This window comes from Rhinolophus sinicus, linkage group LG18 (genome assembly GCF_036562045.2).
Source record: "Rhinolophus sinicus isolate RSC01 linkage group LG18, ASM3656204v1, whole genome shotgun sequence".
In the NCBI taxonomy this organism is placed as follows: domain Eukaryota; kingdom Metazoa; phylum Chordata; class Mammalia; order Chiroptera; family Rhinolophidae; genus Rhinolophus; species Rhinolophus sinicus.
This window is the reverse complement of record NC_133767.1, coordinates 17,199,202-17,212,897: the sequence shown is the minus strand read 5'-3', so window position 1 is coordinate 17,212,897 and position 13,696 is coordinate 17,199,202. Positions and strand designations below refer to the sequence as shown.

At 53.7% G+C, this 13,696-nt stretch overlaps 1 protein-coding gene across 3 annotated transcripts; it reads left to right on the top strand.

The window, feature by feature from the left end:
* The first annotated feature begins 5,612 nt into the window (after positions 1-5,612).
* SPNS1 (SPNS lysolipid transporter 1, lysophospholipid) lies at positions 5,613-13,470 on the top strand. 3 transcript variants are annotated; one of them, XM_019754727.2, is made up of 13 exons: positions 5,613-5,752; positions 6,004-6,295; positions 6,391-6,456; positions 8,446-8,582; positions 9,661-9,812; positions 9,913-9,979; positions 10,720-10,865; positions 11,096-11,251; positions 11,435-11,624; positions 11,963-12,028; positions 12,274-12,372; positions 12,694-12,865; positions 13,132-13,470. In XM_019754727.2, exons 2-13 carry the CDS (start codon positions 6,055-6,057, stop codon positions 13,224-13,226), a joined length of 1,587 nt encoding a protein of 528 aa, XP_019610286.2. In that variant the 5' UTR covers positions 5,613-5,752; positions 6,004-6,054; the 3' UTR covers positions 13,227-13,470. The 3 variants fall into 3 exon arrangements, with proteins under 3 accessions (XP_019610286.2, XP_019610288.2, XP_074178692.1); XM_019754729.2 differs by having other exon boundaries at positions 5,628-5,734; XM_074322591.1 differs by having other exon boundaries at positions 5,637-5,752; positions 5,988-6,295.
* The last annotated feature ends 226 nt before the right edge of the window (positions 13,471-13,696 follow it).

The window sequence follows — 13,696 nt, the reverse complement described above, 5'->3', positions numbered from 1 at the left end:
TACCATCCATGGGTTTAGGCATCCACTGGGTGTCTTGAAATGTATCCCCCATAGATCAGGGGCGATGACTATTCTGATTTTACAGAAGAGAAAACCGGAGCTAAAAAAGATTAATTAACCTGCCCCAGACCGTCCAGCCACTGCATTGCAAAGCCAGACGCAAAGCCAGGTGGGCCTGACACGTGACTCGGAATGCGTAATGGGGCCAGCCAGCACTTCTCACACGTGAGTGTGCACACAAGTCAGCTGGGAGCTTGTGGAAATGCAGATGTAGCGTCAGCAGTTCTGGGGTGGGGCCCGAGATTCGAAGAGACTCCCAGGTGTCCTGACCCTGCTGATCACAAGGTGCAACTTCGCCTTTTTCCTGCAGCCTCCCACCTTAAAGCCTCCCAGCTCGCCAGGCCTGCCATTCCCTCCATGGAGGCCCCATGGGACTGGCTGCGTCTTCCTGTGTGTCCCATCTCAGCCCAGGACGGGTCCCGCTCAGCATCCTCTTACACCCACTGGTCTATGTCTTTCTCCCCTACGAGGCCGTAAGGGCCTGGAAAACAAGCACCGCACGGCATAACGACGCCGTGGCGAGAATACCACAGACAGGACAGCGGTCGCAATAATTTTCACAAGACGAGGCCGAAAAATTCCTATCGTCTGGGGACATAGCCGCAAGCCAAAGTCATGGCACTTTCTGAAAATAGTGACACCTCAAGAAGAGCCTCCGGTGGGTCCATCACAGGTGACCGTCATGCCCTACTGCCCCCCGAGACCTTCCAATGGGACGACGTGTGGAGCTGGAAGACGACATATTGATCCTGACCCTGTGGCGGCTGAAGCTGCTGTGTGTGTCTTCGTTTTTAGCAAAAAAAGTTTAAAAAGTAGGAAAACAGGGCCGGCCCGGTGGCTCAGGCGGTTAGAGCTCCATGCTCCTAACTCCAAAGGCTGCCGGTTCGATTCCCACATGGGCCAGTGGGCTCTCAACCACACGGTTGCCGGTTCGATTCCTCGAGTCCCGCAAGGGATGGTGGGCTCCGCCCCCTGCAACTACAATGGCAACTGGACCTGGAGCTGAGCTGCACCCTCCACAACTAAGATTGAAAGGACAACAACTTGACTTGGAAAAAAGGCCTGGAAGTACACACTGTTCCCCAATAAAGTCCTGTTCCCCTTCCCCAATAAAATCTTTAAATAAGAAAACAAATTTAAATAGAAAAAAGCCTATAGAATAAGGATGTAAAGAAAAAAAGTTTTGTACAGCGGTACAGTGCGTTAGGTTAAGTGTTACCACAAAGTCAAAAAGTTAAAAAAGTTTATAAAGTTGTATAGTAAGCTAAGGTTAATTTATTATTGAAGACAAAATTGTAAACAAATTGCGTGTAGCTTAAACAGTGTGGGCAGTCGTGTCCTAGGCTTTCACACTGACGCACCCAGAACAACTTCCAGCCCTGCATTCTCCATTCACTCTACCCTATGCAGGGAACCGTTTTTATCTTTTATACCGTATTTTGATTGTACTTTCTCGAGTTTAGATATGTCTAGACAGACAAATACCATCGTATGACAGTTGCGTACAGTATTCTGTACAGTAACAGGCTGACAGGCCCGTAACCTCAGAGCCTGGATGTGGAGGAGGCTGGACCATCTATGTGTGCGTGAGTGTACTCTGTGATTTGGTCACACGACGACCGAATCACCCAATGACCCATTTCTCAGCATGTATCCGCGTTGGTAAGTGATGCATGACTGTACTATAAGGTTGGTGCAAAGGTAATTGCGGTTTTTGCAATGATTTTTAACCTTTTAAAACCACAATTACTTTTGCACCAACCAACCTAATAGATCTTGTTTTTCTCAAGATCCTAGCTCTGTGTCTGACAAATGTTTGTTGAGTGACTAAGGAAGCTCCGCGTCTCAAAGAATGCCACTATCATCCATCTCACTGCATAAGCTGGAACCCGAGTTTCACTCTTGACACTTCACCCCGTATCCACTCCATCGCCAAATCAACGGCCCCAGATGGCTCTCAGACCAGCTCACTTGTCTCCCTACACCCCATCCTGGGGCAAGCCACCACTGCCTGCGTCCTAGTCTAGTGTCACAGTCACCTGACATGTGCACGCACCCCTATGGCCCCCTCCAATCCATCTACCCTGCAGCTAGAGGGATCTCAACTGCAAATCTGATTTTAAAATGGGGGACATCTTTCCCATGACCTAGGCCTCTCCCTGCCTGCTCCCTGGCCAGCCTCCCTTTCTCACTGCTCTTCGCACTGACCTCCTCTCAGAACGTTGTGTTCCTATGCTTCCTTCTGTGACAGGGTCATTCCCCTCTCAGGAAGTCAATGATTGCACTCTCCTCCCCACATCTGAGCTCAAGGAGCACTTCCCAAGAGGCTCTCAACCTCCCTGGCCAGGTCAAATGACCCTGTTATCAGGTCCTTCTAATACACATACGCCACACTTCTTTGTTCAGGCACTTGTCATAAGTGAACCTTTTTTTGGAAGAAAATTGTGGATTTATTATACTGTTGATCTTTTCTATGACTGAGATTTCTGTTATGGGTCAAAGGCACTTTATAATTCCCTCATATCCCCGCTCATTCTCAAACGTAGGCGTATTTTTCCAGATTTCCTTGAGGACCAAATCTTTGATGCCAGCTATCGTTTCTTTCCAGTGTCACTAGATGGATAAGTCATCGTTACTGATGTCCTCTGGTGATGATAATTCCTTGATTGCAAATCCAACAGAAAGCCTTCCGATTTCTGGAGGGAAGTTATCAGCCACAGAGAGCAGGTTCCTGTAGTTCTCCAATGTCAAGTCCTCGTAGAAAGGAGGGGCCAGGCATGCCTTCTCCTCTGGAGAGAATTCCATGAGCACGTCCTTGAATGTCAACCGTCCCAGAGAAAGAGCCATTCTTTTTCTTCCTTCTACTAGACTCCTGTCTCAGCTAAGATCATCCAGACTGAGCTTGTTTCTCCATCAGACCTGCTTCCAGGTCTGCAGGAAAACTATAAGTGAACTATTTTTCGAGAAATTCCAAATGGACTTATAGTTCAGAAACCACAATTTCCACAAAAGCCAATAGAGCAAGTGTTGGGCTCCAGTTTAAACCAACAGACCTGGACAGACATGTTTATTTATCTGATCTTAAACGGGTGTTAAGAGATCCATCACATTTTGAAAAGCACCTGTACTTAGAGAAGAACCAAATATTTTTCCCATTTGGCAAAACCAATTAGCATCAAAATATTTGGCTTTATAACCAGAAAGTTTTATTTTCATTAATATCCAGGGGTATTGTTTTGGACTACAGGCTTTTTTTTTTTTTTTTTAACTTATTGAAGTTTAACTTACATGCCTAAACGTTCATTCATATTAAGTCTACAGTTCAATGAACTTTATTAGATGTACATAGTCCTGCAGACTTTTCGTGGTACCTGTTTGCCCCTCCTCCCTAACTCCAGAGTTTTCATTTTTTCATTAGATTTTCATATAAATGGAATAATACAATATGCAGTCTTTTGTGTCTGGGTTCTTTCACTTAGCATTTTTTAAAATTGAGGAATATTGGGGAACAGTGTGTTTTTCCTGGACCCATCAGCTCCACATCAACTTGTTTACAATCTAGTTGTAGGGGGCACGGGTCAGCTCCAAGTCAAGTCGTTTTCAATCTAGCTGTGGAGGGCACAGCTCACAGTGGCCCATGCAGGAATCGAACCGACAACCTTGTTGTTAAGAGCTAGCACTCTAACCAACTGAGCCATCCGCCAGCCCCTCACTTAGCATTTTTTTGAAATTTATCCATGTGTGAGTATCATCGAGCAGTAGTCCATCTAATGGAAATATTTTTTTACCTGTTGATACGTTTATTTTTTTTCTTTTAATTTTTGTCGGCTATTATGAATAGTACAGGTTTTTGGACACGTTTTTATTTCTCCTTGATAGATACTTAAGAGTGGAGTTCCTGGGTCATATGGGAAGTAGATGTTTCACGTTTAAAGAAACTGCCAAACTCTTTTCAAAGCAGCTGTACGGTTTGCATTCCCACAAACACCATGAAGGTTCTAGTTGCTCCATATCATTTTCAGTACTTAGTATTATCAGTTGTTTTTTTTAAAAGCTATTCTAGTATAGTGGTATCTTATTGTGTTTTTTTAAAAACTTTTATTTAAGTGTGTTTTTCCAGGACCCATCAGTTCCAAGTCATGTAGGTGTTTCAATCTAGTTGTGGAGTGCGCAGCTCACAGTGGCCCATGTGGGGATCGAACTGGCACCGCGCTCTAACCAACTGAGCTAACCGGCCACCTCCCCTTATTGTGGTTTTAATTTGCATTTTCCATAATGACCAATAGTGTCATACACTTGTTGGCCATTCGTATATCTTTTGTGACACGTCTGTTCAAATATTTTCCCCATGAAAAATATTGTGTTTCTATCTTACTGAGTTTTAAGAGTTCTTTATACAGCTGGATATAAGGCCTTTGTCAGATACACTCTGCAAATATTTTCTTCCAATCTGTGGCTTGCCTTTGCATGTCATAGGTGGAGTATTACATGTGTATGGATATCTGTCTCCTCCAGACCAGCTTCACCCGGGTTGGGACTAAATCTGCTTTTGTCTGATGCAACGCCAGGCACAGGGTTAGACGCTCAATTATATTTTGTTGACAAAATTCAGGGACTACAATCTGAAGTTCCTTTCCATCTCTTTCCCTTAAACCCTCAGTGAAGACCAGGCTTAAGGTTCTGCAACATGAAATATCTCCTGGAACAATGCCAACAAGGGGTATCCGTAACTCCAAATAGCTTCTGAGAAGGCGCCTTGGGGGCCCCAGCTTTCGCCCTGAGACCCTAGAATTTCAGTAGAGGTGTGTTGGAAGAGGGGTCTTGAAAGATACATACATGAATAAATCTCAAAAAGAACTAATTTTACTTAGAGTGTGCCTTTATTATCTGTATCTTGGGGATTGGGGTGGGGTGACATGAGGAACCGCTCCAAGATATCCTTTGCTGCCAGGGATCTTTGGTCTTTTTTTGCCCCTAGTCCGGCAGGTAGGAGTCTTTAGGCTTCCAGCCACTGCCTGTCGCAAAGGACACCACCAGAGGGCGCAAGGGTTTGGGTCCCGGTCTCAATAAAGAAAACCTGCCCCAGACGCGGCGGGTGGGGTTCTGCGGACGCTTCCCTTCAATGTCTACAGGAAAAGCTCAAGGGTTTTCAGGCAGCTGGGTTGGGGACTCTGAACGACAGGGAGAGGCCAGGGCTGGGGGCTGCTGCTCAGCACGCATTCATTGAACTCGTAGCGAGCATGTATGAAGCCCAAATCAGTCACTGGTGAAGACAATAATCATCACTAGTGCGAGAACTGTTCGCTGGCCATGTCTAGAGATATTGACTATTTGCAGAACGTTTTACGATTCCATTATCTCGTTTGGGGAGAAGGCTGCCCAAAGGGTGCTGCAGAGAAGGAAGCCGAGACTCAGAGGGCCGGGCGAGGAGGGTGGGGGCGTCTGGTCCCGCTCGCTGGTTACCCGGGCGACCCGCCGGCAGTCACGTGGTGCGGGAGCCTGCGGAGAAGCCCAAGGGGCATGCGCACGCGGCTTCGGTAGCCGGGCGGCGGGTCACGTGTCGCGGCTTTGCACCAGGTGGCGGCCGCCCCTCCAGACTCCGCCGTCACATGACCGGCTCTTGGCCATCATGGCGGCGGCCGTGGTGTAGCGTCGGGGCTGAGCGACAGCGAGTGCAGGGGCTCCTACCGGGGTGAGGGGTGGCCTCCCCCTGGAGGGTGGGTGGAAGGGTCTGGTCCTCCTGAACCCGCTGCTTTCCCCGCCATCACTTGATTCCACCCACCCCCTCCGCGCGGTGTGTCTGCCGGGACCGGGGGGCAGGACGGGGCCCAAGCTCCACCCCAGCCGTGCTCTGTGCGTCGGGCCGAGCGCCTCCCGGCCTCTGCGCGCACCTCTCTCCTGCGCTCCCTCCACCCTCCTTTCTCCAGCCTCCTCCCCTCGCAGGTAGGATCGTCGGTGGGACCGGAGCGCGGGCGGGCGCGGCCCCCCGGCACCATGTCTGGGTCCGACACCGCGCCCTTCCTCAGCCAGGCGGATGACACGGACGACACGCCGGCACCCGGCACCCCGGGCTTCCCGGGGACCCTGGGGAACCTTAAGTCTAAGGTCCCGGAGGTCCCGGACCCCGAGGGGCTGCAGCGCATCACGGGCTTGTCTGCGGGCCATTCGGCTCTCATTGTGGCCGTGCTGTGCTACATCAACCTCCTCAACTATATGGACCGCTTCACCGTGGCTGGTACTGATTTCTGGGAGGATGTCAGAGGAGGGGAAGGCAGCGGGGGTCCCCACGGCGGGGCTGCCTCGCGGAGCCCATACGAGTCTTCTTCCCAGGCGTCCTTCCCGACATCGAGCAGTTCTTCGCCATCGGAGACAGCAGCTCCGGCCTCATCCAGACGGGTGAGTGGAGGCAGCAGCCCTTCTTCCTTTCCCACCCAAGTGGGGGCCACACGCTGGCGTGTCTGGGGCCTCACTGATGGACGTGTGGTGGCCAGAGCTAGGGGCAGAGGTGGCCGTGATTCTTCTCTGGCGTCGTGCTGTTTAGTGGGACACCTATATCAATTAAAGAGGGAGCAGTTTGGTGTGATGGTTAAGGCCGACCTGGGCTTTTAAATCTCAGCTTTCTGCTTACTCACAGGGTGATGGTTGGCGAGGCCCGACGTCTCGCTCAGCCTTACTTTCCTTGTTGGTGAGATGGAACTACTAGTCATAACCCAGATCACCTCCTAGGGCTGATGTGAGGATCAAATGGGATAATGTGAGGTGTGCAGTGGGGTGCTGAGACATGGCAGGCACCCAGTAAGTAATGGCAGAAGAGGGTGTCTGGAATGGGGCCAGGTGAGCTTCACTTATTCAAAACTTTGGGATTCAAGGGAGAGGCAAAGACAAGGCCAAGTCCTCTTTTCCTTTCTTGCCTCCTTCATTAATTTTGTGAACATTTCTGAGCACCTACTATGTGCCAAGCCCTGGAGGAAGCAGTGATAACATCCACGGAACTTAACCAAGACCTTGTATGCCCCGTGTCTTTTTTTTTTTTTTTTAATTTTTAACGAGTTTTTTATTGTTTTATTGGGGAATATTGGGGAACAGTGTGTTTCTCCAGGGCCTATCAGCTCCAAGTTGTTGTCCTTCAATCTAGTTGTGGAGGGCACAGCTCAGCTCCAAGTCCAGTTGCCGTTTTCAATCTTTGGTTGCAGGGGGCGCAGCCCACCATCCCATGCGGGAAACGAACCAGCAACCTTGTTGTTAAGAGCTCGTGCTCTAACCAGCTGAGCCATCTGGTCGCCCCATGCCCAGTGTCTCCTAATCCTTCCATCAGCCAAGGAATAAGTGTTGTCCTTAATTTACAGAGGAAGTATTAGGTGGGTGCAAAAATAATTGCGGTTTAACAGGTTAAAAAGAATTGCAAAAACCACAATTACTTTTGCACCAACCTAATAGTTTGCATTAATTACATTTTTATAAAGTAACGGAGGCTTGGAGGAGAGTTAAGACTTGCCCAGAGTCACACAACAAGTTAGAGGCAGAAGAGGGGTCTGAAGCCACATGCTCTTTGCTCCAATCCAGGCCAGTAAGGAACTGGAAGTATTTAAGGCAAAGTCTAGAGAGATAAGAATGGGATCGCAGGCCAAGGTCGGCCAACTCTAAAGAGTTGTTGAGTTAGAGATGAAGCAAGTCTTTTTCAGCAGCCACATTCACTTCTTTCAGTCAACACTTGTTTATTGAGCAGCTATTTTGTGCTAGGCCCTGTGTTAAATGATGGAAACACAGGGATGGCATTACAGGCGAGATCCTTGTCTTCATGGAGTGTGAGGGGACAACAGTCCATCAAAATCTAGACTGATAATGAGATAATTTTCCATAGGAATCAGTGTTGGATAGAAGAAAACAGTGAATGTGGTAGAAAGAGGCTGCAGATGTGATGGTTGGAAAGGGGTCTGAGCTGGAACCCGAAGGAGCTAAGCTCAGTGAAGCTCAGGGAAGAGGAGAGAATGTTCCAGATAGAACAGCAGGTGCCAGAAACCATAAGGGGATATTAAGCTTGGCCATTGGGCCACTGGGGTGCAGAGAACAGAAAAGATGAGCGTGAAGGTGGAGAGGTTGGGGGAGTGGGGGGCGGTTAGATCAGACAGCACGTTGTGGGCCATGGTGTGCAGTTTGGATTTTGTTCTGGGCTGGATGGGAGGAAGTGATGTGTCAGCTGGGCCATCATTCTGCAGCGGAAGGTTTGACAGACATCGAGGATGGGGCTGGACTCCCCCTGGGCAGGAAGCTCTGATAGTTTCAGGGCTGGGAGTTATTCCTGCCCCCCTTACCCTCCCTGAGCTGGGGTGGGGGGTGCGTAGGGGGACGGGGGCTGGACTGTGACTCTCTGCTTCCTCTGCCCAGTGTTCATCTCCAGTTACATGGTGTTGGCACCTGTGTTTGGCTACCTGGGGGACAGGTACAATCGGAAGTATCTCATGTGCGGGGGCATTGCCTTCTGGTCCCTGGTGACACTGGGGTCGTCCTTCATCCCCAGAGAGGTGAGGCCCCACGATGGCTCCTGCTTCCCCCTACAATCCCCCATCATTGCAGACTGGGCCTGGGGAACTTTGCAGTTTCCCTGGTCCAGCCACGTTACACCCCCTGCTTGCCTAAACTAATTTGCCCACCTGTCTGTCCTCTCCCGCTTTTTCCAAAATCATCCCCTCCCCCCCGTTCGTGGACCCCTTCCACTCAATACCTAAACACTCATGTTTCTTTTCCTGCCATGGAATAGACCTCACCTGGACCGTCCTCTTTCCCTCTTCCCCTTTCCTAGTCAGACTTCCTGAAAGGGCCCCTTGAGCAAGCGCCGGTCTGGGTGAAGGGGCAGCCGGGGAGAGGCCCTCACTCGGCCTGCATTTCCTCTCCACTCTCCCCCTGAGCGCTGCCTGCTGACCTGCCCCCACCACTCCAGTGCCAAAGTCAATAGTCACCTCTCGCTTGCCAAGTATACCCCTATTTCCTAGTCCTCTTCTCGCTATGTCTCCTGGGAGCCTCTGGCTCTGTTGACCCACTTCTTCCTTCCGGAAACTCTCCTCTAACTCCTGTGCTGCCACTCTTCTGGTTTTCCTCCTGCCTCCCTGGCTGTTACTTCTTTGCTCTTTTGAAATCTCCTCTGTCCGTTGTCACTCTCTCCCCAGAACTCTGTCCTCAGCCCCAGACACTGCACACTCTGCTTCCGGTGTCTTTGATAGACAAATAACCCCCCACCTAAGATCATGACTCACGACTGGGGTGTCTTGGGTGGGGTGGGCAAGATAGAAATTAAGATTTATTTTGTCCTCACTGGGCACGAGGTAATGAATAGACCTTTTATCATCCAATCCTCACGATAGTTATGTGAAGTTGTTATTATCCGCCTTTTGCAGATGAGGAAACTGAGGCTCAGAGAGGTTAAGTTCCTTTCCCAAACTCACAGCTAGTAAGTAGTGGAGCCAGGATTCAAGCTCAGGTCTGTCTGATTCTGAAACCCTGGCCTCTCCCGCCATCCCTGCCGCCTCTCCAGAGCTAGCTGGTGAGGCGGGCTGGGAGGCTGGCTGCAGGGAGGGTACCACCTCCCCCTGTCTCCTTCCCCAGCGATTCTGGCTGCTCCTCCTGACCCGGGGCCTGGTGGGGGTCGGGGAGGCCAGTTACTCCACCATCGCACCCACCCTCATCGCCGACCTCTTCGTGGCAGACCAGCGGAGTCGCATGCTGAGTGTGTTCTACTTTGCCATCCCCGTGGGCAGGTGCGTGGGCCTCAGGCCTGCCCGGTGGGCAGTCAGAAGGGCTTGGCGCTGGGCATGACTGACCGGCTGTCCCCTCTCTTTTCCCACCCCTCCCCACCAGTGGTCTGGGTTACATCGCAGGCTCCAAAGTAAAGGACATGGCTGGAGACTGGCACTGGGCCCTGAGGGTGAGTCTGGTCTCCACCTGGGGGTAGGTACCTCTCGGCACCTCTTTTCAGAACAGTGTTTACTCTGCCAAGCCTGTGGAAAGCCTCGCTTCCCACAAAGCCATGTGCCAGACGGAGCTCTTGGCTGCACGTGACTGAAACGCATTGTGAAAGTGTAAGCCCCCACGTAGGACAGGGCTGGCTGTCACAATGGAAAGTCCCAGGGTGAGCTTCAGGTATAGCTTGATTCAGGACTCCCACCGTCACCGGAACTGGGTAATCCTTGTCTTAGCTCCCCTTTCCTCTGTGTTCACTTCATTCTCGAGCAAGAGAAAGCTCCACACGTTTATCTCCTCAGTTAGAGACTTAGGCACCCTGGGTCCTTGCGTAGGAATCCTGGATAGTATCCGGTTAGATGAGCATGGGTCACGTGTCTGCCACTGAATTGGTCACTGAGGCTGGACAAGTCTGGGTTCCGAGCCCCGTTTGAACCCCATGGATTGAGAGAAGGGGGGGAGTGGTTTCCCAGAAGAAAATTAGGGTGCTGTTACCAAAGAGGGAGCAGTTAAGCATGCAGAAGTGGGGGTGGCCCTAGTGGCCATTGCTCCTCCCCCCAGGTGCAGGCCAGCTTCCTTGAGCCAGCATTAGCCCAGGTGTGTGAGGTCTTGGGGCCTGAGGTGCCTTTACAAACCCTCCCTTTCTCCAGCCCCACAGGTGAGGGTGTCCGCCCGTGCCCGGCCTGAAGCCCACTCTTTCCGCAGGTGACACCAGGTCTGGGAGTGGTGGCTGTACTGCTGCTATTCCTGGTGGTACGGGAGCCGCCGAGGGGAGCTGTGGAGCGCCACTCAGACTCCCCACCCCTGCACCCAACCTCATGGTGGGCAGACCTGAGAGCTCTGGCCAGAAAGTGAGTTTAATTCCGTCGCAGCCCAAGCTGGCCCTCCTTGGGGCCAGGAATGCAGTCACTACTGCCCCCTGTGGCAGCTGCAGGAACTACAGGCCCAGACCTTGGGAACCAGGGTGGCCTCCACCCCCAGTGCCCTGACCTGACTAAAATACACCAGGAGGGGAGAACGGAGTCCCCTCCCCTGACACCTCGGTGGAATCTGACGTCCTCCCTTCCAACGATCTGTGCAGCCCCAGTTTCGTCCTGTCTTCCCTTGGCTTCACGGCTGTGGCCTTTGTTACGGGCTCTCTGGCTCTTTGGGCTCCTGCGTTCTTGCTGCGTTCCCGTGTGGTCCTGGGGGAGACCCCACCCTGCCTTCCTGGAGACTCCTGCTCGTCCTCTGACAGGTACCCAGATGGGGACTGGGCTGGGTGGCCTGCAGGTGGCAGGAGATGGCTTGGTGACCCGTGGGCCGCGGGGCCTGGGTTGTGTGGGCGACTGGGGTGGACCATCCTCTCTCCAGGCCGTTGGGGTGAGGCGGGGGGGCGTTGCAGGCAGATGGACTAGCCCGTGTGCCCCCGCCTCCCCAGCCTCGTCTTTGGGCTCATCACCTGCCTGACGGGGGTCCTGGGTGTGTGCCTGGGCGTGGAGATCAGCCGTCGCCTCCGCCGCTGCAACCCCCGGGCTGACCCGCTGGTCTGCGCAGCCGGCCTCCTGGGCTCTGCACCCTTCCTCTTCCTGTCTGTCGCCTGTGCCCGCGGCAGCATTGTAGCCACTTACGTGAGTAGCCAGCAGGTGTCCAGGGGCGTGTTAGGAGTTCAGGGTGGAGGAATGGGGCGCTGGGGCAGGACTGGGCTCAGCCAGCCCCGTGGTTCAGAGCCAGCTTGGAGCAGGAGGGCCTGGTTCTGAATCAGCTCATGCCCTTCCCAGCTGTATGGTGTGGACCGAGTGACTTAACTTCTCTGTGCTCAGGTTCATGATCTGTAAATGGGAAGAATAGCTCCCATCTCATGGGGGTATTGTGAGGATTAAACGGGTTAGTAGATGGGCCTCCATGTGTTTGCTCTTCTTGTGATGAGATCATCCCTGCTCCCCCCCACTCCCCTCTGGTTCCCCAGATTTTCATCTTTATTGGGGAGACACTGCTGTCCATGAACTGGGCCATCGTGGCTGATATTCTGCTGGTAAGTAGGTGGGCCGGTCCAGCACTGGGCCAGATACTGGTGGGTGCAGGGAGTGGAGGCCTCACTTGCCTTGAATTGTGGCCTTCGTCCGTTCCTCAAACCCCAGCCCCAGACTGGCTTCCAAGTCCAGCCTCAGGTGGGCCTGTAGTCCAGGCCTGCCCTGCCCTCCCTCATCACACCTCTGACCTCGGCCTCGGCGGAGTCTTGACCCCTTCCTTGCCTGCTGTCTCCTGCCCTCCTCCCAGTACGTGGTCATCCCTACGAGGCGCTCCACGGCCGAGGCTTTCCAGATCGTGCTGTCCCACCTGCTGGGGGACGCTGGGAGCCCCTACCTCATTGGCCTGGTGAGCACGGCTCTTTCACTGGACCTGGTCGGGGTTGGGGCCCCCTGCCTTCCTGGCACTGGCCAGTGGTCGGTGACCTGAGCCTGGGCTGAACCGGACGGTTTGGCCCCAGTGAGGGGTCCGGGTCTTCTGTGCCAGGCAACCCTCAGCTTGGGTCCTCCGCTAGGCGGGAAGGATTTTGTTTTTGCAGGTTTCCACAGGGCGGCTGTGGTCCTCTCCCTGGAGGTTCCAGGTCCCCCCTTCATTCTCTGGAGTTTGAGCCTCCCTCTCCCTGCTGCCCTCCCCGTGACCCTGCTGGCTTTCCTCCTCGTCTCCCCACAGATGTCCGACCGCCTCCGCCGGAGCTGGCCCCCTTCCTTCTTGTCCGAGTTCCGGGCCCTGCAGTTCTCCCTCATGCTCTGCGCCTTCGTGGGGGCCCTGGGCGGGGCCGCCTTCCTGGGCACCGCCATCTTCATTGAGGGCGACCGCCGGCAGGCCCAGCTGCACGTGCAGGGTCAGTCGGGGCCCCGGCCCCTTGCCCGGGGTCATGGTTCTGCCTGCTTGTTCGGTCATCCGTCAGCCCATCCATGGCCTAGCCCACGTCCCTGGCACCTCACGCCCCAGCTCTCCCCTCATCCAGCTTCGGGTCTGCCTAGCCCACAGGCTGACGTCCCGCCTTGCCCACAGCTCTGGGGCCCCATGCGTTTCCCACTGTCTGTCCCACAGTGGCTTTGTGTCTGTCTGTCTAGCCAACCCTGGCTCTGACCCCTCCCCCGCCAGGTCTGTTGCGTGAGGCAGGCCCGGAAGATGACCGCATTGTGGTGCCCCAGCGAGGCCGTTCCACCCGGGTCCCCGTGTCCAGCGTGCTCATTTGAATGGCTGTCCCTTGCCTATCTGCACACCAAACACAGCGGGCTTCGGGCCCACCCCCGGAGGTGCCCGGGCCCAAATCCCCGACTTGGCCCCGCTTCCAGGAGGGGCACTGGGCTGTGTTCCCGCTCCCATACACTACATGGGTGGCCAAGGGGGGCGGTGTGAGTCCAGGGGGGGACCCCTCTCCCCTGGAGCAGCCCCAGGGGCTCGGTGCTATTTGTAACTGAATAAAATTTGTAGCCAGTCCCCAACTGCCTGCTTGAGTCTCTGTGGGTGCTGGTGACCTCCGATCTCAGGACTGTATCGGGTGCCCCCTTTCCAACCCTGGGGGCTGTTGGGTCAGTCGTGTGGGGCTCCTGGGCTGGTGAACCGGAGGGTGGCGTGAGCTGGCTCCGTGTGACTGTGAGTCACGCCCCTGCTTCCCGAGGGCCCGCCCCTCTTGGCAGGCTGGCTAGGGTGATGGGGTGGGCAC